We start from the raw sequence: 20,581 nt of genomic DNA on the forward strand, positions 1-20,581 counted from the left end.
GACGGCGTAGTGTGTTACTAATGGTTTTCTTTGAGACTGTGGTCCCAGCTCTCTTCAGATCATTGACCAGGTCCTGCCGTGTAGTTCTGGGCTGATCCCTCACCTTTCTCATGATCATTGATGGCCCACGAGGTGAGATCTTGCATGGAGCCCCAGACCGAGGGTGATTGACCGTCATGTTGAACTTCTTCCATTTTCTAATAATTGCACCAACAGCTGTTGCCTTCTCACCAAGCTGCTTGCCTATTGTCCTGTAGCCCATCCCAGCCTTGTGCAGGTCTACAATTTTATCCCTGAAGTCCTTACACAGCTCCCTGGTCTTGGCCATTGTGGAGAGGTTGGAGTCTGTTTGATTGAGTGTGTGGACAGGTGTCTTTTTATACAGGTAACAAGTTCAAACAGGTGCAGTTAAGAGGTAATGAGTGGAGAACAGGAGGGCTTCTTAAAGAAAAACTAAAAGGTCTGTGAGAGCCGGAATTCTTACTGGTTGGTAGGTGATCAAATACTTATGTCATGCAATAAAATGTAAATTAATTACTTAAAAATCATACAATGTGATTTTCTGGATTTTTGTTTTAGATTCCATCTCTCACAGTTGAAGTGTACCTATGATAAAATTACAGACCTCTACATGCTTTGTAAGTAGGAAAACCTGCAAAATCAGCAGTGTATCAAATCCTTGTTCTCCCCACTGTAAGTATTCAGACCCTTTACTCAGTGTTTTGTTGAAGCACCTTTGGCAGTGATTATAGCCTTGAGTCTTCTTGGGTATGACACAACAAGCTTGGCACACCTGTATTTGGGGAGTTTCTCCCATTCTTCTCTGCAGATCCTCTCAAGTTCTTGTCAGGTTCAATGCACAGCTATTTTCGGGTCTCTCCAGAGATGTTCAATCGGTTTCAAGTCCAGGCTCTGGCTTTGCTACTCAAGGACATTCAGAGACTGGTCCCGAAGCCACTCCTGCATTGTCTTGGCTATGTGCTTATGGTCGTTGTCCTGTTGGAAGGTGGACCTTCGCCCCAGTATGAGGCCCTGAGCACTCTGGAGCAAGTTTTCATCAAGGATCTCTCTGTACTTTGCTCTGTTCATCTTTCTCTTGACCTTGACTAGTCTCCCAGTCCCTGCCGCTGAAAAACATCCCCACAGCATGATGCTGCCACCACCATGCTTCACTGTTGGGATGGTATTGGCCAGGAGATGAGCAATTCCTGGTTTCCTCCAGACGTGTTACTTGGCATTGAGGCCAAAGAATTGGTTTCATCAGACCAGAGAATCTTGTTTCTCATGGTCAGAGTCCTTTAGGTGCCTTTTGGCAAACTCCAAGTGGGCTGTCATGTGCCTTTTTTTGAGGAGTGGCTTCTCTCTGGCCACTCTACCAGAAAGGCCTGATTTGTGGAGTGCTGCAGAGATTGTTGTCCTTTTGGAAGGTTCTCCCATTTCCACAGAGGGACTCTGGAGCTCTGTCAGTGACCATCGGGTTCTTGGTCACCTCCCTGACCAAGGCCCTTCTCCTCTGATTACTCAGTATGTCCGGGCGGCCAGCTCTAGGAAGAGTGGTGGTGGTTCCAAACTTCTTCCATTTAAGAATGATGGAGGCCACTGTGTTCTTGGGAACCTTTAATGCTGCAGATATGATTTGGTACTCTTCCCCAGATCTGTGCCTCAACACAATCCTGTCTCGGAGCTCCACGGACAATTTCTTCGACCTCATGGCTTGGTTTTTGCTCTGACATGCACCGTCAACTGTGGGACTTTATATAGACAGGTGTGTGCCTTTCCAAATCATGTCCAATCAATTGAATTTACCACAGGTGGACTCCAATAAAGTTGTAGAAACATCTCAAGTAAAATCAATGGAAACAGGTTGCACCTAAGCTCAATTTTGGGTCTCATAGCAAATGGTGTAAATAAGGTATTTCTGTTTTTTATTTTTAATAAATTGGCAACATTTCTAAAAACCTGTTTTTGCTTTGTCGTTATGGGGTATTGTGTGTAGATTGAGGGGGGGGGGGAACAATTTAATACGTCTGTAATGTAACAAAATGTGGAAAGTCGAGGGGTCTGAATACTTTCCGGATGCACTGTATGTTCAAACTTCACATTATCACTGTGATTTGTTTTTACATGATTGATCGACCATGTTTCATGTTTTATAGAAATGTTGTTGTGTATTAGTACAGCTTTTTATTCACGTTAATATATTTCCTGGTGTGAACCCATGACTGAGGTTGACAAATATTATTATTGTATTAATCTGAAAATTATTCTCTCAAAACAGAACAGTGTTATTTGAACAGCGTTATTTTTTTCTTTGTGGTTATTCTCAAATCAGAAACAGGCTCTAAGATCGTAGAAAAGGTTCTGAGACCAGTAGGACATTCCTGGCATGAAGAACACCAGAAATGATTACCATTCTAAATCCCACCCAGAACAAGACCCGTAATCCCTACCTCCCAACCCTAGTGTATATGCTGAATTTGAAAAATGAATAAGTGTTGTATTATTTGTTTTAATTACATTTTACATATGACAACAAATCTAGCTGTATAGAAAACACTGTCCTTTGTCATTCAACAAATTCTACAAGGTAAAAGGTGTTTCTTTTCAGTTTTTTATTGAATGGATACAGCTACATAAATCAGAGGCCTCGCAGTACAAATACTTGCCCAAAAAAAGTTTTGAAATTCAGCTATTATGAAAAACCTTGATTAAACGATCTCTGTACATTCTGTGAGATATGTTGAGGAGCTGGAACAGAAGTCAGAAACAAGACGAGGCCCCATCGCCGCTCACATACGCGTCAACCCCATTCTCTATTGACCCTCAATACCTCCACCTCTTAATACCGCCATCCATGCAAACACACACACACTCCAAATAGCCTTCACTTATTCATCATCCAACAACCACCATCTTCCATACACTCTCAAACACCTTTCATTCATACCTCTCCCTCATACACGATCTAGCTTGTGCTTCTCCACTGTTAACAGGCTGATGTCTTCAGAGAGAGAAAACAAATCTCTCCCTCCCACATCCCTCGCTGATCTAGGTATGAAGCCTAATTCTATTTTTCGTAAAAATAAAACAAAAACAGTCAATCACATTGAGAGACGGGAACATTTATAATGTACATATAATATAAATGTCAATACTCTTGTCACACTGTCATTGGCATTAGAAAGGATGGATTTAATGCAATGGTGGTTCAAACGGATTTCTCTTTTTGGGTGGGACACAGACACAGCGAAGGTACTTTATATATCTTAGGCACCATAGCCTAGGTACATTATATACTATATATCTTAGGCATCATAGCCTAGGTACATTATATACTATATATATCTTAGGCATCATAGCCTAGGTACTTTATATACTATATATCTTAGGCACCATAGCCTAGGTACTTTATATCTTAGTAATGTTGTCTAATATATAAAGTACCAAGGCAAAGACCTTTATATGAGTTGCAGCGTAGGTCTTCCTTTGCCAAGCACACAAATAGGTAAAGGTGGTGTGACTATTATCCCAATTATCAACTCAAAATTACAAAATGGATTTGCCTTTTATTTAATTACGGCAGTGATGCCCCAGCCTAGGGACAGTCAATAAAGAAATGTACATTGTAGATTGAGTCGTCATGTATCATTTATAGAAATGTACAATGTAGATTAAATCATGTGTCATTTGTTCAGATCCACTGTTAGACTCCAATGACATTAGATTCATTCAAGATGATGAAATAAATAAACATGATGCTAGGACTGATTCTCTGGAGGCCAAGTAACAAAGACCCATCCTTACTGCCCCTCAGAGAGAGGGAGGGAGAAGAGGAGAGCAGGAAAAGAGTGGGATAGGGAGGGAGGGATACAGAGGGAGGGGGAGGGACACAGGGAGGGAGGGACACAGGGAGGGGGAGGGAGGGAGGGACACAGGGAGGGGGAGGGAGGGAGGGACACAGGGAGGGGGAGGGAGGGAGGGACACAGGGAGGGATCCGGAGGGAGAGCGGGAGGGATCCGGAGGGAGAGCGGGAGGGATCCCGGAGGGAGAGCGGGAGGGATCCGGAGGGAGAGCGGGAGGGATCCGGAGGGAGAGCGGAATACGGAGAGCGGGAGGGAGGGATCCGGAGGGAGAGCGGGAGGGATCCCGGAGGGAGAGCGGGAGGGATCCCGGAGGGAGAGCGGGAGGGATCCCGGAGGGAGAGCGGGAGGGATCCCGGAGGGAGAGCGGGAGGGATCCGGAGGGAGAGCGGGAGGGATCCGGAGGGAGAGCGGGAGGGATCCAGCGGGAGGGATCCGGAGGGAGAGCGGAATACGGAGAGCGGGAGGGATCCGGAGGGAGAGCGGGAGGGATCCCGGAGGGAGAGCGGGAGGGATCCGGAGGGAGAGCGGGAGGGATCCGGAGGGAGAGCGGGAGGGATCCGGAGGGAGAGCGGAATACGGAGAGCGGGAGGGAGGGATACGGAGGGAGAGCGGAATACGGAGAGCGGAATACGGAGAGCGGGAGAGCGGAATACGGAGAGCGGGAGAGCGGAATACGGAGAGCGGAATACGGAGAGCGGGAGGGAGGGATACGGAGAGCGGGAGAGCGGAATACGGAGAGCGGAATACGGAGAGCGGGAGGGAGGGATACGGAGAGCGGGAGGGAGGGATACGGAGAGCGGGAGGGAGGGATACGGAGAGCGGGAGGGAGGGATACGGAGAGCGGGAGAGCGGAATACGGAGAGCGGGAGGGAGGGATACGGAGAGCGGGAGAGCGGAATACGGAGAGCGGGAGGGAGGGATACGGAGAGCGGGAGAGCGGAATACGGAGAGCGGGAGGGAGGGATACGGAGGGAGAACGGAATACGGAGAGCGGGAGGGAGGGATACGGAGGGAGAGCGGAATACGGAGAGCGGGAGGGAGGGATACGGAGGGAGAGCGGAATACGGAGAGCGGGAGGGAGGGATACGGAGGGAGAGCGGAATACGGAGAGCGGGAGGGAGGGATACGGAGGGAGAGCGGAATACGGAGAGCGGGAGGGAGGGATACGGAGGGAGAGCGGAATACGGAGAGCGGGAGGGAGGGATACGGAGGGAGAGCGGAATACGGAGAGCGGGAGGGAGGGATACGGAGGGAGAGCGGAATACGGAGAGCGGGAGGGAGGGATACGGAGGGAGAGCGGAATACGGAGAGCGGGAGGGAGGGATACGGAGGGAGAGCGGAATACGGAGAGCGGGAGGGAGGGATACGGAGGGAGAGAGGAATACGGAGAGCGGGAGGGAGGGATACGGAGGGAGAGCGGAATACGGAGAGCGGGAGGGAGGGATACGGACAGCGGGAGGGAGGGAGAGTGGGAGTCGAGAGGGAAAAATTTGACGGGAGGGAGGGATACAGAGGGAGGTGGGCCAGATGCCTAGGCCTGTGTGTTTGTCCCGTTCTTGTTAGGTGGGCCACTGGCTGGGAGGTTGTTGGGAGGGGGAGGAGCATCTTGGCGAGGGGGCATCCGTTCATTGACCCTGTCCAGACCTCGGGCCTCCTCAAAGGACTGGATCTTATGCTGCGGGTTGAACCCTTGGATAGCTGCAGAGAGATGTGGAGTTTAGCATCAGTGCAGGATACAGCACAATACAGGGGGTTTGGTCTGACTCTTAGTAAGGGAGGTATGGGGGTGAAGAGGAAGATTTAGGATCTAATCTACAGTCTAGTAGGTACTAGGTAGTGGTTGGTAGGGGTAATAGAAGTATAGTCTAATATGGTCATGTTTAGTCTAATACTTAAATGTAGTCTGACATTGTAGACTTGAGGGGTTTGGTTGTTAGAGGTAAGACACTTACTTCAAAAACATCAAGGCAGCATGGGCAAACAGAGAAAAGGAGATTGAGACCAGGTGGAGGAGAGGGAGTGGAGCGAAGTCTCAGACTATTTGGTAAATGCCATAAATAGTCTGAGACTTTAAAACTTCATGGTATGTCCTCTTAACTTAGTAATATGTATATAAACAACAATAATACACTCAAATTTTGGGGAGGGAGGAAGAGAGATGGAGACAGAGATGAGAAATGACTTGCGTACCTCGTGCCTCTTCTGCCTGTACGGTAGCTGTGTAAGCGTGAGTAGTAGAGCCATGCCCAAAACATACAGAGAGAGAGTTAACATTACCAACAGACCCAGATCAGTGAGTTGAACATCTATAGTCAGTGAGTTGTTATCAATTCATTCAGAGTGTTAAACATCTATAGTCAGTGAGTTAAATTTATTTATTCAGAGTGTTAAACATCTATAGTCAGTGAGTTATCAATTAATTATTCAGAGTGTTAAACATCTATAGTCAGTGAGTTATCAATTTATTTATTCAGAGTGTTAAACATCTATTGTCAGTGAGTTGTTATCAATGCAGTCAGTCATACGATCATTCAACCCCAACCTCCCCAGCCCACTTCCCTCTGAAACGTGACACAGGAGTTACACATGACTGTGATTAGTGTAGAAAGGAGAATGTTCTGGGTTTAAGAGATTGATCAAGGTTTAAAGAGAATTCTGCAGGTTAGAGATTAGGGATAGGTGAGTGAGAGAGAGCCAGGGAGTGTGTGTGTGAGAGTCAGGGAGTGTGTGTGTGAGAGCCAGGGAGTGTGTGTGTGAGAGTCAGGGAGTGTGTGTGTGAGAGCCAGGGAGTGTGTGTGTGTGTGTGTGTGTGTGTGTGTGAGAGCCAGGGAGTGTGTGTGTGTGTGTGTGTGAGAGCCAGGGAGTGTGTGTGTGTGTGTGTGTGTGTGTGTGAGAGAGTCAGGGAGCCCGAGAGAGGGAGGGTTAAGTCTGTTGGTGGGTTAAGTCTGTTGGTGGGTTTGAGTGCAGGGAAAGGATAAAACAATTCTCTCATGATGCAATAGTAGTTCAGGTGAGAGTGTGTGTGTGTGTAGGTGTGCATACGTACCGCTCTCCAGGGTCTGCCGTCCTCCAGACAGAACTCCCACAGGCAAGGCCCCAGTGGGGGTCAGCCCCTTCAGCTGTAACACACTCTCATTCTCCTCTCTGTCAACACACACATTCAGTTTCCAGAGTCAACAGCATGGTTGTTACAAGCGGGGCACCATACAAAGAGTGGACTGGAAGCTGAACATAACCAAGTCCAGATAGAATCTGTATGCAGGTCTTCTCATCAATGCCTTTACAGTGGTTGATTACATTTAATCAATGAAACCAGAGAGAGTCAAACACGCGTGTACTGTACCTGAGCACAGAAAAGACACGGGCCATCTTCCCGATCGCTCGGATCTTATTCCTGATTACCTCCTTCCTCACAGCAGAAGTTCCAGCTGAGAGGGAGAGAAAGGTAGAGGGAGAGAAAGGTAGAGGGAGAGAAAGGTAGAGGGAGAGAAAGGTAAAGAGGATTGAGAGAAAGAAGGTAGGAGAGAGGGAGAAAGAAGGGTGAGGTAACAGACTTGTGAAACATAACACACCGTCTGTGTTCGAGAGCATCCAAAACCGTGACATATCATGGATTTATAGATCAGTCAGTCAACTTTAAAGTCTGCTGCAATGTCGAACGCGCCCACACACACAGCTCAGCTGATACTCAGCTGCCATGTGGCAACAATAGAGGCGTTGATAAATATCTGTTGTTGGATCCGTTAGGGGTGTGAACTCTATCACCTCTCTTCACGTCTATTTTTGCTACACTGCACTTCAGTCAAAAACAACTTCACTTCCTTAAAGGTTTCATTTCCTCTTTGAAGAAACACGTTGCAACTATATCATCATTTTCATACATGGAAAGTCAATATGAAAGAGTTGTTAAGTGTCTGTGTCTCTTACCCTCGCAGGTGTCGTCTCCTTCCGACATGAGCTCGTCATCAGAGCAGATGTTGAGCACGTTAACCAGCATCTCTGTCACTGTAGGAACACACACACATTATCTCACACAGAGGTCCATTTTGCAAAGGTAACAAGAAGCCCAAAGTTACTACACACCGTTATAACACACACATATACACTCACCCTTCTCGCCGACGAAGGGCAGAGACCAGGTGAAGACGTCCATGAAGTTGGGCAGCCAGTAGGGGTGTGGGGAGCAGTTGAACTGACGGATGTTCATCACGTTGTTCTCATACTTCAGCACCGCCGCTACAAGAACACACACACACATGATCTACCCTGTGTTGCCATGGATTCTACCTTGTTGTCATGGTTTCTAACGTGGGTAACCTTTGTGTTTGTTTACCTTTGTTGTTGTACACGTCCAGGTAATTAGGAGCAGAGAATATCGTGATCAGAGAAGGAAAACCCGTCGTCTGGCTTTTCCTGTACATTCTATACCTGGAATACACAGTTTATATCACAAAACAGTATCATACTACTATTATTATGAATTAATATTATTAATAATACTCACCCAGCGTCTTGGGCTTCATGTGCTCTTATTACTGACAGCAGATTATTGTTCATCAGAAAGTCACATACTGCTGGGTAACTGTAGAAGTAGGAGCAGCCTCGAACTGAGTTATGAGCAAAGTGTTCCTGGGTCTTCTCAGAGCCGTAGTCTTCTCCAGGGTCTGACCATAGCAGGTCACACATGGGTCCGAACGCAGGGGGCTCCTTAAACCGGTCCAGCTGGTCAACACAGAGTTAAACACAGTGAATCTACAGGGTTAATCCGGTTAAACAGTTAAATAACGCCGGGTGCTCCTTATACCAGTCAAAACACTTAATACCATTGTCAGCTTAACCAGTTAAAACAATTAATAGAGAGTTAATCCAAAGCAGGTCAGGGGTTAGAGGTCAGGGGTCATACCTTGCGTATGTCGTCCAGGCAGGTGATTTCGGGGCTCAGGCCTCCGTGGACACACAGGAACTGCTGGTTGAGGAGCGCAGCCAGGGGAAGGCAATCAAACGCCTCCATACACGCATCATACACACGCTCAGAGTACTTTATCTTACCTAGAACACAACAGAGGACATTATTATTACTATAAGACACACAGACACGCACCCACCCACAGAAACCCAGACACCACCCACCCACAGAAACCCAGACACGCACCCACCCACAGAAACCCAGACACGCACCCACCCACAGAAACCCAGACACGCATCCACCCACAGAAACCCAGACACCCACCCACAGAAACCCAGACACGCACCCACCCACAGAAACCGACACGTACCCACCCACAGAAACCGACACGTACCCACCCACAGAAACCCAGACACGCACCCACCCACAGAAACCCAGACACGCACCCACCCACAGAAACCGACACGTACCCACCCACAGAAACCGACACGCACCCACCCACAGAAACCCAGACACGCACCCACCCACAGAAACCCAGACACGCACCCACCCACAGAAACCCAGACACGCACCCACCCACAGAAACCCAGACACCCACCCACCCACAGAAACCCAGACACGCACCCACCCACAGAAACCGACACGTACCCACCCACAGAAACCGACACGTACCCACCCACAGAAACCCAGACACCCACCCACCCACAGAAACCCAGACACGCACCCACCCACAGAAACCGACACGTACCCACCCACAGAAACCGACACGTACCCACCCACAGAAACCCAGACACGCACCCACCCACAGAAACCCAGACACGCACCCACCCACAGAAACCCAGACACGCACCCACCCACAGAAACCCAGACACGCACCCACCCACAGAAACCCAGACACCCACCCACCCACAGAAACCCAGACACGCACCCACCCACAGAAACCGACACGTACCCACCCACAGAAACCGACACGTACCCACCCACAGAAACCCAGACACGCACCCACCCACAGAAACCCAGACACGCACCCACCCACAGAAACCCAGACACGCACCCACCCACAGAAACCCAGACACGCACCCACCCACAGAAACCCAGACACGCCCACAGAAACCCAGACACACCCACAGAAACCCAGACACACCCACAGAAACCCAGACACGTGCACACCCACAGAAACCCAGACCCACCACAGAAACCCAGACCCACCCACAGAAACCCAGACCCACCCACAGAAACCCAGACCCACCCACAGAAACCCAGACACGCACCCACCCACAGAAACCCAGACACGCACCCACCCACAGAAACCCAGACACGCACCCACCCACAGAAACCCAGACACGCACCCACCCACAGAAACTCAGACACGCACCCACCCACAGAAACTCAGACACGCACCCACCCACAGAAACTCAGACACGCACCCACCCACAGAAACCCAGACACGCACCCACCCACAGAAACCCAGACACGCACCCACCCACAGAAACCCAGACACGCACCCACCCACAGAAACCCAGACACGCACCCACCCACAGAAACCCAGACACGCACACACCCACAGAAACCCAGACACGCCCACAGAAACCCAGACACGTACCCACCAACAGAAACCCAGACACGCACCCACCCACAGAAACCCAGACACGCACCCACCCACACAGGCACCGAAACCTGCACCCAACCACACAGGCACAGAAACCTGCACCAACCACACAGGCACAGAAACCTGCACCCACCCCCACACAGACACTAAATACACAGCACCACTCACACTCCTGTTTAAAGGTGAAGTACTCTGTGAGATGCCGGCACTCATGGTTTCCTCTGAGTAGGAACAGAGTGGTGGGGTGGTTGATCTTCAGAGTCCACAGGAACAACACACACTGAAGAGAACGAGAGAGTGAGTTCCATCTCATGTTGCTAACACTAGCTACCATCACGACAGCTAGAATGAAGGACAATATATATGTAATATCATTAGAATACACTGGCTTAATCAGAACCTAAGAGGGACACAAAACCCAATTGTGTGTGGGGTGGGGTTCGACGACAACTAGGTACAGTGCTGCTGACTATTTAAAGTTGTGCTCCTAAGCCCTGCAACTCAAGACCGGGTTACAGGCCACGGCTCTTAATGTTAGATGAAACAGCAGATGTAGAAACACACGGACCTCGATGCTGAAGTATCCTCGATCAACATAGTCCCCCAGGAACAGGTAGCGGGTGCTGCTGGGCGAGCCGCCCACCTCAAACAGCTTCATCAGGTCAAAGAACTGGCCATGGACATCCCCACACACTGCAACACACACACACACACACACACACACACACACACACACACACACACACACACGAGTTAGAAGTCAGTCTGTCAGAGAATGTTTGGGGTTAGTAACAGGTCAGAGGTTACCTGTTATAGGTGCTTCCACCTCCAGCATGCATTTCTCTTGTCGCAGGATGTTGGCTCCATCAGTGATGATGCGAAGAGCTGCTTCCTCCTCCAGACGGCCCTCCTTAACAAGATGGGTCTTGAGCACCTCAACACTGGGCTTCCCGTCTACATACAGGTCCTTTACCGTCAGCTTGGAGCCAGGGGGGTAGGGCACCGCTACAAAGCAATACAACATTATTATAAAGAATATACACTACAAACACGAATTAACTAATGAATCTATCAAACACCAGGACACACCCTCTAGCACCTCTATTGGTTCATTAACACCCAGGACACACCCTCTAGCACCTCTATTGGTTCATTAAAACCCAGGACACACCCTCTAGCACCTCTATTGGTTCATTAACACCCAGGACACACCCTCTAGCACCTCTATTGGTTCATTAACACCCAGGACACACCCTCTAGCACCTCTATTGGTTCATTAACACCCAGGACACACCCTCTAGCACCTCTATTGGTTCATTAACACCCAGGACACACCCTCTAGCACCTCTATTGGTTCATTAACACCCAGGACACACCCTCTAGCAGCTCTATTGGTTCATTAACACCCAGGACACACCCTCTAGCACCTCTATTGGTTCATTAAAACCCAGGACACACCCTCTAGCACCTCTATTGGTTCATTAACACCCAGGACACACCCTCTAGCACCTCTATTGGTTCATTAACACCCAGGACACACCCTCTAGCACCTCTATTGGTTCATTAAAACCCAGGATACACCCTCTAGCAGCTCTATTTGTTAATTAAAACCCAGGAAACACCCTCTAGCAGCTCTAATGGTTCATTAAAACCCAGGACACACCCTCTAGCAGCTCTACTGGTTCATTAAAACCCAGGACACACCCTCTAGCAGCTCTAGTGGTTCATTAAAACCCAGGACACACCCTCTAGCAGCTCTAGTGGTTCATTAAAACCCAGGACACACCCTCTAGCAGCTCTAGTGGTTCATTAAAACCCAGGACACACCCTCTAGCAGCTCTAGTGGTTCATTAAAACCCAGGACACACCCTCTAGCAGCTCTAGTGGTTCATTAAAACCCAGGACACACCCTCTAGCAGCTCTAGTGGTTCATTAAAACCCAGGACACACCCTCTAGCAGCTCTAGTGGTTCATTAAAACCCAGGACACACCCTCTAGCAGCTCTAGTGGTTCATTAAAACCCAGGACACACCCTCTAGCAGCTCTAGTGGTTCATTAAAACCCAGGACACACCCTCTAGCAGCTCTACTGGTTCATTAAAACCCAGGACACACCATCTGGAGGTCTCAGGATGCCAATCCTTCCACATTAAAATGTGGTGGCTCTTGTCTAGAGATAGACAGTGTGTGTGTGTGTGTGCGTGTTGCATGGCTGAGTGACTGGGTAAAAATACAGTGTGATATTTGCAAGAGGACTGGCAGGAATCAGGAAGATCAGATTTGACTGGCAAAAAAAACATCTGTATCGGTCTCCCTCCCTCTGGGCTATATTAAGTCCTAGTCACATAAATAGTCTACCATTCATTCATCAGAACCCCCTATTTTATATTACCGTCGGTGTGGTGCCAGGTATTGCATCCATAATTCCCTCTGAAAATAGCTAAAATACACTATATTTCCAAAAGTATGCGGACACCTGCTCATCGAACATCTCAATCCAAAATCATGGGCATTAATATGGAGTTGGTCCCCCTTTTGCTGCTATAAAAGCATCCACTTTTCTGGGAAGGCTTTCCACTAGATGTTGGAACATTGCTGCAGGGACTTGCTTCTATTCAGCCACAAGAGCATTAATGAGGTTGGGCACTGATGATGGGGGATTAGGGCTGGCTCGCAGTCAGCGTTCCAATTCAAGTTTCCAGTTTAAATGGAGCATGAACAAGTAAAGTGAAATTATTTTCTTGCAAACTTAAAACCTAACAATGCAATAATCAATAACGATGTTTTACTAGAAAATACATGTGAAATAAGAATAAATATGAAATACACAAAGTAAGCAAGCATACTATACACAGGAAATATATTTTTTAAATGTCAGATCCAATAGCATATTTCCATGTGCAGGAGTGATGGAGGTAGACATGTAAAGGGGTAAGGGAGCTAGGCAACAGGATCTAAGATTAACAGAGTAGCAGCAGCTTGCAAATGAGTGTGTGTGTGTTGGAGTAAGAGTGTGTGTGTATAGGGCCCTGTGTGTGTGTGTGTGTGTGTGTGTGTGTTGGAGTAACAGTGTGTGTGTGTGTGTGTGTGTGTGTGTGTGTGTGTGTGTGTGTGTGTGTATAGGGCCCTGTGAGTGTGTGTGTGTTGGAGTAAGAGTGTGTGTGTGTGTGTGTTGGAGTAACAGTGTGTGTGTGTGTGTGTGTGTGTGTGTGTATAGGGCCCTGTGAGTGTGTGAGTGTGTGTGTGTGTGTGTGTGTGTGTGTGTGTGTGTGTGTGTGTGTGTGTGTGTGTGTGTGTGTGTATAGGGCCCTGTGAGTGTGTGTGTGTGTGTGTGTTGGAGTAACAGTGTGTGTGTGTATAGGGCCCTGTGAGTGTGCATAGAGTGCAAAGGTTGAAATAAAAGGTCAATAAAGATGCAAGGTAAACTCAGATAGTTCATGTAGCTATTTTGTGAACTATTTATCACTCTTATTGCTTTGGGAAGCTGTTCAAGAGCCTGTTGGTATCAGACTTGATGCACCGGTACCTCTTGCAATGCGGCAGAAGAGAAAATAGTTGGAGTCTGATTTTTCGGGGCTTCTTTTCACACCGCCTGATATAGAGGTCCTGGATGGCAGGGAGCTCGGGCCCAGTGATGTACTGGGATGTCCGCACAACCCTCTGTAGCTCCACGCGATCAAGTGGTGCTATTGCCATAGCAAGTAGTGATGCAGCCAGTCAATATGCTCTGAATGGTACAGCTGTAGAACCTTTTGAAGATTTGAGGGCCCATGCCACATTTTTTCAACCTCCTGAGGGGTTAGGGGTAGTGCGGCGCCTTTTTCACAACTGTGCGTGTGTGTTTGGACCATTAAATCTTTAGTGATTTGGAAATTGAGGTTGCAAAGGGAGGTGCTCAGACTCAGAGTCCTAAGCTTGGTGACGAGCTTGAAGGGGACAATGGTGTTGAATGCTGAGCTGTAGTCACTGAACCGCATTCTCACATAGGTATTCCTCTTAACTACATGGAGAGCAATTGAGATTGCGTTGTCTATGGATCTGTTGGGGAGCTAGTACTTCATGATTACAGAAGTAAGCTCTATAGGGCGGTAGTCATTGTGGTATGAAGCCTTAGTTCTTGGGGACAGGGAAGGTTGTGGTCATCTTAAAACGTGGGGATTACAGACTGGGACAAGGAGAGGTTGAAAATGATTGTGAATATGCCTGCAAGCTGTTCTGCGCATGCTCTGAGAGCCCTGGAATACTGTCGGGGCACGCTGCCTTGTGAGTGTTGACCTGATTCATCCCAAAGGTGTTCAATGGGGTTGAGGCCAGGGATCTGTACAGACCAGTCAAATTCTTCCACACTGATCTTGACAAACCATTTTGCATGGACCTTGCCTAGTGCATGGGGGCATTGTCATGCTGGAACAGGAAAGGGCCTTCCCCAAACTGTTGCCATAAAGATGGAAGCACAGAATTGTCTAGAATATCATTGTATGCTGTAGTGTTAAAATGTTCCTTCACTGGAACTAAGGGGCCTAGCACGAACCATGAAAAACAGCCCCAGACCATTATTCCTCCTCCACCACCAAACTTTACAGTTGGCACTATGCATTTGGGCAGGTAGTGTTCTACTGGCATCTGCCAAACCCAGATTAGTCCGTTGGATTGCCAGATGGTGAAGCGTGATTCATCACTCCAGAGAACGCGTTTCCACTGTTCCAGAGTCCAATGGCGGCAAGCTTTACACCCCTCCAGCTGACACTTGGCATTGTGCATGGTGATCTTAGGCTAGTGTGTGGCTGCTCTGCCATGGAAACCCATTTCATTAAGTTCCCAACGAACAGTTAATGTGCTGATGTTGCTTCCCGAGGCAGTTTGGAACTCGGTATTGAGTACTGCAACCAAGGAGACGATTTATGCTTCAGCACTCGGCGGTCCCATTCTGTGGCCTAACACTTCGTGGCTGACCCGTTGTAGCTCCTAGATGTGTCCACTTCTCAATAACAGCATTTACAGTTGACCATGTGAGCTCTAACAGGGCAGAAATTTTACTAACTGACTTATTGGAAAGGTGGCATCCTATGATGGTGCCACATTGAATGTCACAGAGCTCTTCAGTAAGGCCATTCTACTGCCAATGTTTGTCTATGGAGATGGTCGATTTTATACACCTGTCAGCAACGGGTGTGGCTGAATTAGCCAAATCCACTAATTTAAAGGGGTGTCCACATACTTTTGTATTATTACTTATATATAGTGTATTTCTTCCCTCCATCTCCATCTCTCTACCTCTATCCCACCCTCTGCACAGTTAGTGTAACATTTCACCACAGAAGCAGGTCACAGACAGACTGAGCCAATCATGTCACACTAAAGGTTCATCTTATCTAACCCATACGCCACATAGTCCACACACACATACTGGTTCATCATATCACACTACACACACTAATCCCGGGAAGCTCCTGTATACACTAGGGTCCAGGATACGATCGGGCCTAGGGCAAAAAAGGGCCCATAGACAGTATCATTACACAGGCAGAGCGATGCAGCTGGCTGGCCTGATCAGGTTACCATCGGTAACTAAGTCAAAAGGTCAAAACGTCAACCCTCAGAGAGCACTGACAACACACACGCCTCTGACAAAAACGGATTATTGATCGCAGCGAATTACACTTAAAAACATGTAAAATGTTGGTCCCATGTTTCATGAGCTGAAATAAAAGATCCCAGAAATGTTCCATCCGCACAAAAAGCTTATTTCTCTCAAATGTTGTGCACACATTTTTTTGAAGGTATCTGTGACCAACCGATGCATATCTGTATTCCAGTTCATGTGAAACCCATAGATTAGGGCCTAATGAATTGATTTCAAATGACTGATTTCCTTATATGAACTATAACTCTTTAATCCTTAATGGTGAATCTGCCACATTACAACAAAGAAGTTATTGTAAACAACCAACACTGTGTTTCCCCCTCGGACATCATTGCATGTGCTATTGAAGCACACAATATTTACTGGGGGGGAGAAATGTTGCGTCACTCCTCAGCTCGGCAACAATAACAATGGTGGTGGGGGCGAACAGTGGCATTGTTTCCCCATACTGCGGATTCCATCTCTAAAGGCATAGGTTGCTTTCTTTTGACAAACAACGGTGTGCAACTAATCAACAATGTTAGCATGAGAGATGTGTTCTGACAAAATTAATGGATTCTATTGTAATAACAATTTATCATCACCTCCATGCTGCTGGATTTCAAATGGTTGAAAGTAATAAGATTACATTTTGGCCTATTCTAATTTGATGTAGGGAATGGGATATAAATAAGTTGTTTTTGTGACCAGTAGGCCTAATTGGTTAGCGTAAATTACAAACAAAACAATTGGGGGGAAAATGTGTGAATCTTCTAGTGGTTTAGATCTGCCTTGGTAGGCTTCCACACGGACTAATTTCTCTTCAAACGTTGGCAAAACAACATTTGGTGCAACAGGCCTAGGCCTATACAAAATTAAGCAAGCACAGGCATGCTAGATCTATTGTATGTACAGTTGGCCCAGAACAGAGCAGTGCAGCTGGCCCTTAAATGTACACGGAGGGCTAATATCAAGAACATGCATGTCAAACTCTCCTGACAAAGTTGAGAGATTGACTGCATTACAACTTGTCTTTGTGACAGGTATTGACATGTTAAAAGTGCCGAACTGTCTGTTCAAACATCTAACACAAAGCTAACACACAGCTCAGACACCCCACAAGACATGTCACCAGTGATCTCTTCATAATCCCCAAGTCCAGAACAGAGGCAGGGAAACGCACAGTACTACATACAACTCTATTCCACATCAAGTAACTCAAGTTAGCAGTAAAATTCCACACACACAAAAAAAAAGACACCGCGGACTGTGGACACACATTGTATTGTTGTAATATTTTACATATTATATTCTAAATGTGTAATGGTGGAGCAGTGTAAATTTATACAGTGCACAATGTCTTGTCTGATGTAGACTATTGTTTTGTTCGGACCCCGGGAAGAGTAGCGGCTGCTTTGGCAGCATCTGATGGGGATCCCAATAAAATACTAAATGAGGGTAATGTCTACCGGTAATGTCAGCAGATGAACCTAATTTGACTTGTCACACAATTGACATGCCATTAAATGTTTTTTTTCCATTTCATGTTTACTATGTCAGCTAAAAGCTGACTTACAACAAAATCTAAATGTCAGGGAGTTGAAACAAGAATGGAGGTTGACCGATCTGAACGGTAGAGGGAGGAGGGAGGGAAAGGGGTGTATCTTGGTCAGTGACAGCCACAGCGAAGGGAGTATCTTGGTCAGTGACAGCGAGGGGAGTATCTTGGTCAGTGACAGCCACAGCGAGCGGAGTATCTTGGTCAGTGACAGCCACAGCGAGGGGAATATCTTGGTCAGTGACAGCGAGGGGAGTATCTTGGTCAGTGACAGCCACAGCGAGGGGAATATCTTGGTCAGTGACAGCGACAGCGAGGGGTGTATCTTGGTCAGTGACAGCCACAGCGAGGGGAATATCTTGGTCAGTGACAGTCACAGCGAGGGGAATATCTTGGTCAGTGACAGCGAGGGGAGTATCTTGGTCAGTGACAGCCACAGCGAGCAGAGTATCTTGGTCAGTGACAGCCACAGCGAGGGGTGTATCTTGGTCAGTGACAGCCACAGCGAGGGGTGTATCTTGGTCAGTGACAGCCACAGCGAGGGGTGTACCTTGGTCAGTGACAGCCACAGCGAGGGGTGTACCTTGGTCAGTGACAGCCACAGCGAGGGGTGTATCTTGGTCAGTGACAGCCACAGCGAGGGGAGTATTTTGGTCACAGTTGCAGCCAGGGAGGTCAGTGGGCATAGAGTCAAGCTGTAGGCCTATGTATGAGTGAGTGTGTGCATGTTTAGCCCAGTGCTGTCTGTAGGATGGTTAACCTGGCGGCATCAGAGAGGCAGGTTTAATGACCTCAGCAGCTTGATGCTCCTAACCCACTGAGCCTGTCACACACTCACACACACACGTTGGGTCCACAACAAAGTATATTGTCTTAAAGAACAAGGTCCTCACAGTTCTTGGAGCTCCTCAACCCTACTTGGTCCCCTTCACTCCCTGTGGAGCGTAAGGCCTTACCCTCAGTCCTGTGTTGTTTTCATAACATAGACCAGGGTTATAGTTAGATCAGGCAGCATACAGTAAGCCTACCTGTTACCATTCATAAATACCTGCTACAGTGTAGACAGAGCAGTGGCTATGCACTGTTAGGCTTGCCATTTACATGCTGCACAAGTCCATTACAAATTTCAAATAGAAGCTGATATTTCAAAAGCAAATGTTGCAAGTTGGTAGCAATGCCCCCACACCCTAATAGGCCACCCAGGTTGTAAATCAAAAGACCCGCTCCATGCCACTCAATCCACTGACAGTCATTCAGCATATGCCGCAGGGGCCCTGGTTGTGTGTGTATGCTGTGGTATAACCCACCAGTGCGCGCACACATGCAAACACACACACACACACATCAAAAGAGGTTGATGGCATCATGGGGAGGACAGGATCGTGGTAATGGCTGGAGCGGAATTGGTGGAATGGTACCAAATACATTAAACATATGGCTTCCATGTGTTTGATGCCATTCCATTTGTTCCCTTCCAGACATTATTATGAGCCATCCTCCCCTCAGCAGCCTCCACTGACACACACACACACACACACACACACACACACACACACACACACACACACACACACACACACACACTCTCTCTCGCCTCACTGGTCTACTGACCCAGACACACATCAAACAGACAGACAAGACAGTTGAGAACACACACGCTTATTTCAGTTCAGTCAGATAAACAGTCAGATAAAACTAAAAATATAATCTAGGTAGGAGTCTCAAAAACATCTGACTATCTAGCTAGTTTGTTACAACAAGATTGATGGCAAAATCTAAGTTATTTGAGGTAAAATATTTATTAGCTTGCTATTATACTTTATTCTCTCACGACGTGTCATCCGAGTGCTGCAGACTAGCAACCTAACTAGGGAAGCTAGCTTGTAAATGAACAAACCATTAACATTATCCCACTTGTTCCAAGCAAGCCAAATACGATGAGCACCTGAACGATCTAAGTAGCTTGCTAACGTTAGTTGGCACGAAGCATCTTGTCCGTATCGGTGCATCTACAGCCAATCAAGCTAGTTAGCTTGATCGCTAGCTAGCTGTTTTAATCGCGAATTAGCTGCTAGCCAACTTCCTGGAACCACTTGCTGAATTAATAGAGATACAATTGCATAGCTACCTTTAATGGGCCGATCGGTGGTGGACAGTTTGGTTGGTGTTTGGTCTTTCGTCACCGACATCTCGGCGTATCTGCCCCAGGAGGAACCAGTTAGCTAATGGTGTGAATTCCAAGGCGTAGCTAGCAGGCTAGCTAGTGAAATGAACTAGCCGTGCTAGCTAGCTACCTCCAACAGCACCTCTGGATCCGCAGCCGTCCTCTCCGGCAGGGGGTTAGCAGACTAGGGAAGTGCAGATCAACTGGGCAGGAACGTAATTTAGCTAGCTAGATGTGGGGAGGGAGGGGGAGGGGGGGGGGTCACTTTAACCACTAAATGAAAGCTTTCTTCCTGCTTTGTCGAGCCAGAGGTAGCTAGTAAACCAACTGCTGTCAAATTATCTGTCAAATGAACAGACTGCTCCGGTCCAGGAAAAGGTTTCCAACCGATCTCTGTTTTCTCTGGTTTACACACCGCAGCTCAATTCATGTCTTAATTTCATCTGCTTCTTCTTGGCTGTACCTAATCTGATCCAGGCCTCTAGTTTTGGGTTTTAGTCGTGATCAAATATATCGTCCAGACTGCTGTAGGATTACTGTAGCAATCCACCACAAACGGATTTCCTACAACATGGCTGTGTCTGTCAAACGCATGGTATTGTGGGTAGTGTAGTATTATTGTCATGGGACACACCTGTCCACATAACTGTCTGCTTGTCGGCCGCCTATACAGACACATAAACACACACAAATTTTATCTCAATAGCAACAAATATACTGTTTCCTTGAGGCCAAGACCCTTGGTGCACACTGTTGAGCCTGTTCAACCTTTATTTAACTAGGCATGTCAGTTAAGAACACATTCTTATTTACAATGACAACCTACTAAAAGGCCAAAGGCCTCCTGCGGGTATGGGG

At 47.5% G+C, this 20,581-nt stretch overlaps 1 protein-coding gene across 3 annotated transcripts; it reads right to left on the reverse strand.

Moving 5' to 3' along the window:
- Nucleotides 1–2,597: 2,597 nt before the first annotated feature.
- On the reverse strand, nucleotides 2,598–20,276 carry LOC109892454 (serine/threonine-protein phosphatase 2B catalytic subunit gamma isoform). Of its 3 annotated transcripts, none has more exons than XM_020484997.2 (13): nucleotides 19,688–20,275; nucleotides 11,187–11,384; nucleotides 10,948–11,072; nucleotides 10,548–10,659; nucleotides 8,768–8,913; nucleotides 8,369–8,586; nucleotides 8,198–8,292; nucleotides 7,975–8,100; nucleotides 7,792–7,869; nucleotides 7,208–7,292; nucleotides 6,911–7,008; nucleotides 6,055–6,081; nucleotides 2,598–5,562 (listed from the first exon to the last, which is right to left on the reverse strand). In XM_020484997.2, the coding sequence occupies exons 1-13, from the start codon at nucleotides 19,746–19,748 to the stop codon at nucleotides 5,396–5,398; spliced, it is 1,536 nt and encodes a 511-aa protein (XP_020340586.1). In that variant the 5' UTR covers nucleotides 19,749–20,275; the 3' UTR covers nucleotides 2,598–5,395. The 3 variants fall into 3 exon arrangements, with proteins under 3 accessions (XP_020340586.1, XP_031682209.1, XP_020340587.1); XM_031826349.1 differs by having other exon boundaries at nucleotides 5,265–5,553; nucleotides 19,688–20,276; XM_020484998.2 differs by lacking the exon at nucleotides 6,055–6,081 and having other exon boundaries at nucleotides 5,265–5,562.
- Between the last annotated feature and the right edge of the window lie 305 nt (nucleotides 20,277–20,581).

Source organism: Oncorhynchus kisutch, linkage group LG6, assembly GCF_002021735.2.
Source record: "Oncorhynchus kisutch isolate 150728-3 linkage group LG6, Okis_V2, whole genome shotgun sequence".
Classification (NCBI taxonomy): Eukaryota; Metazoa; Chordata; class Actinopteri; order Salmoniformes; family Salmonidae; genus Oncorhynchus; species Oncorhynchus kisutch.

Bases quoted from the DNA above. Each gene is read 5' to 3' on its own strand.
- LOC109892454 (XM_020484997.2), bottom strand. From the start codon at position 19,748: ATGTCGGTGACGAAAGACCAAACACCAACCAAACTGTCCACCACCGAT. The intron at 8,293-8,368 runs GTGAGTATTATT...TGTGTATTCCAG, and splicing joins CATGAAGCCCAAGACGCTGG to GTATAGAATGTACAGGAAAA. The intron at 7,293-7,791 runs GTAAGAGACACA...TCTCCCTCTCAG, and splicing joins AGGAGACGACACCTGCGAGG to CTGGAACTTCTGCTGTGAGG.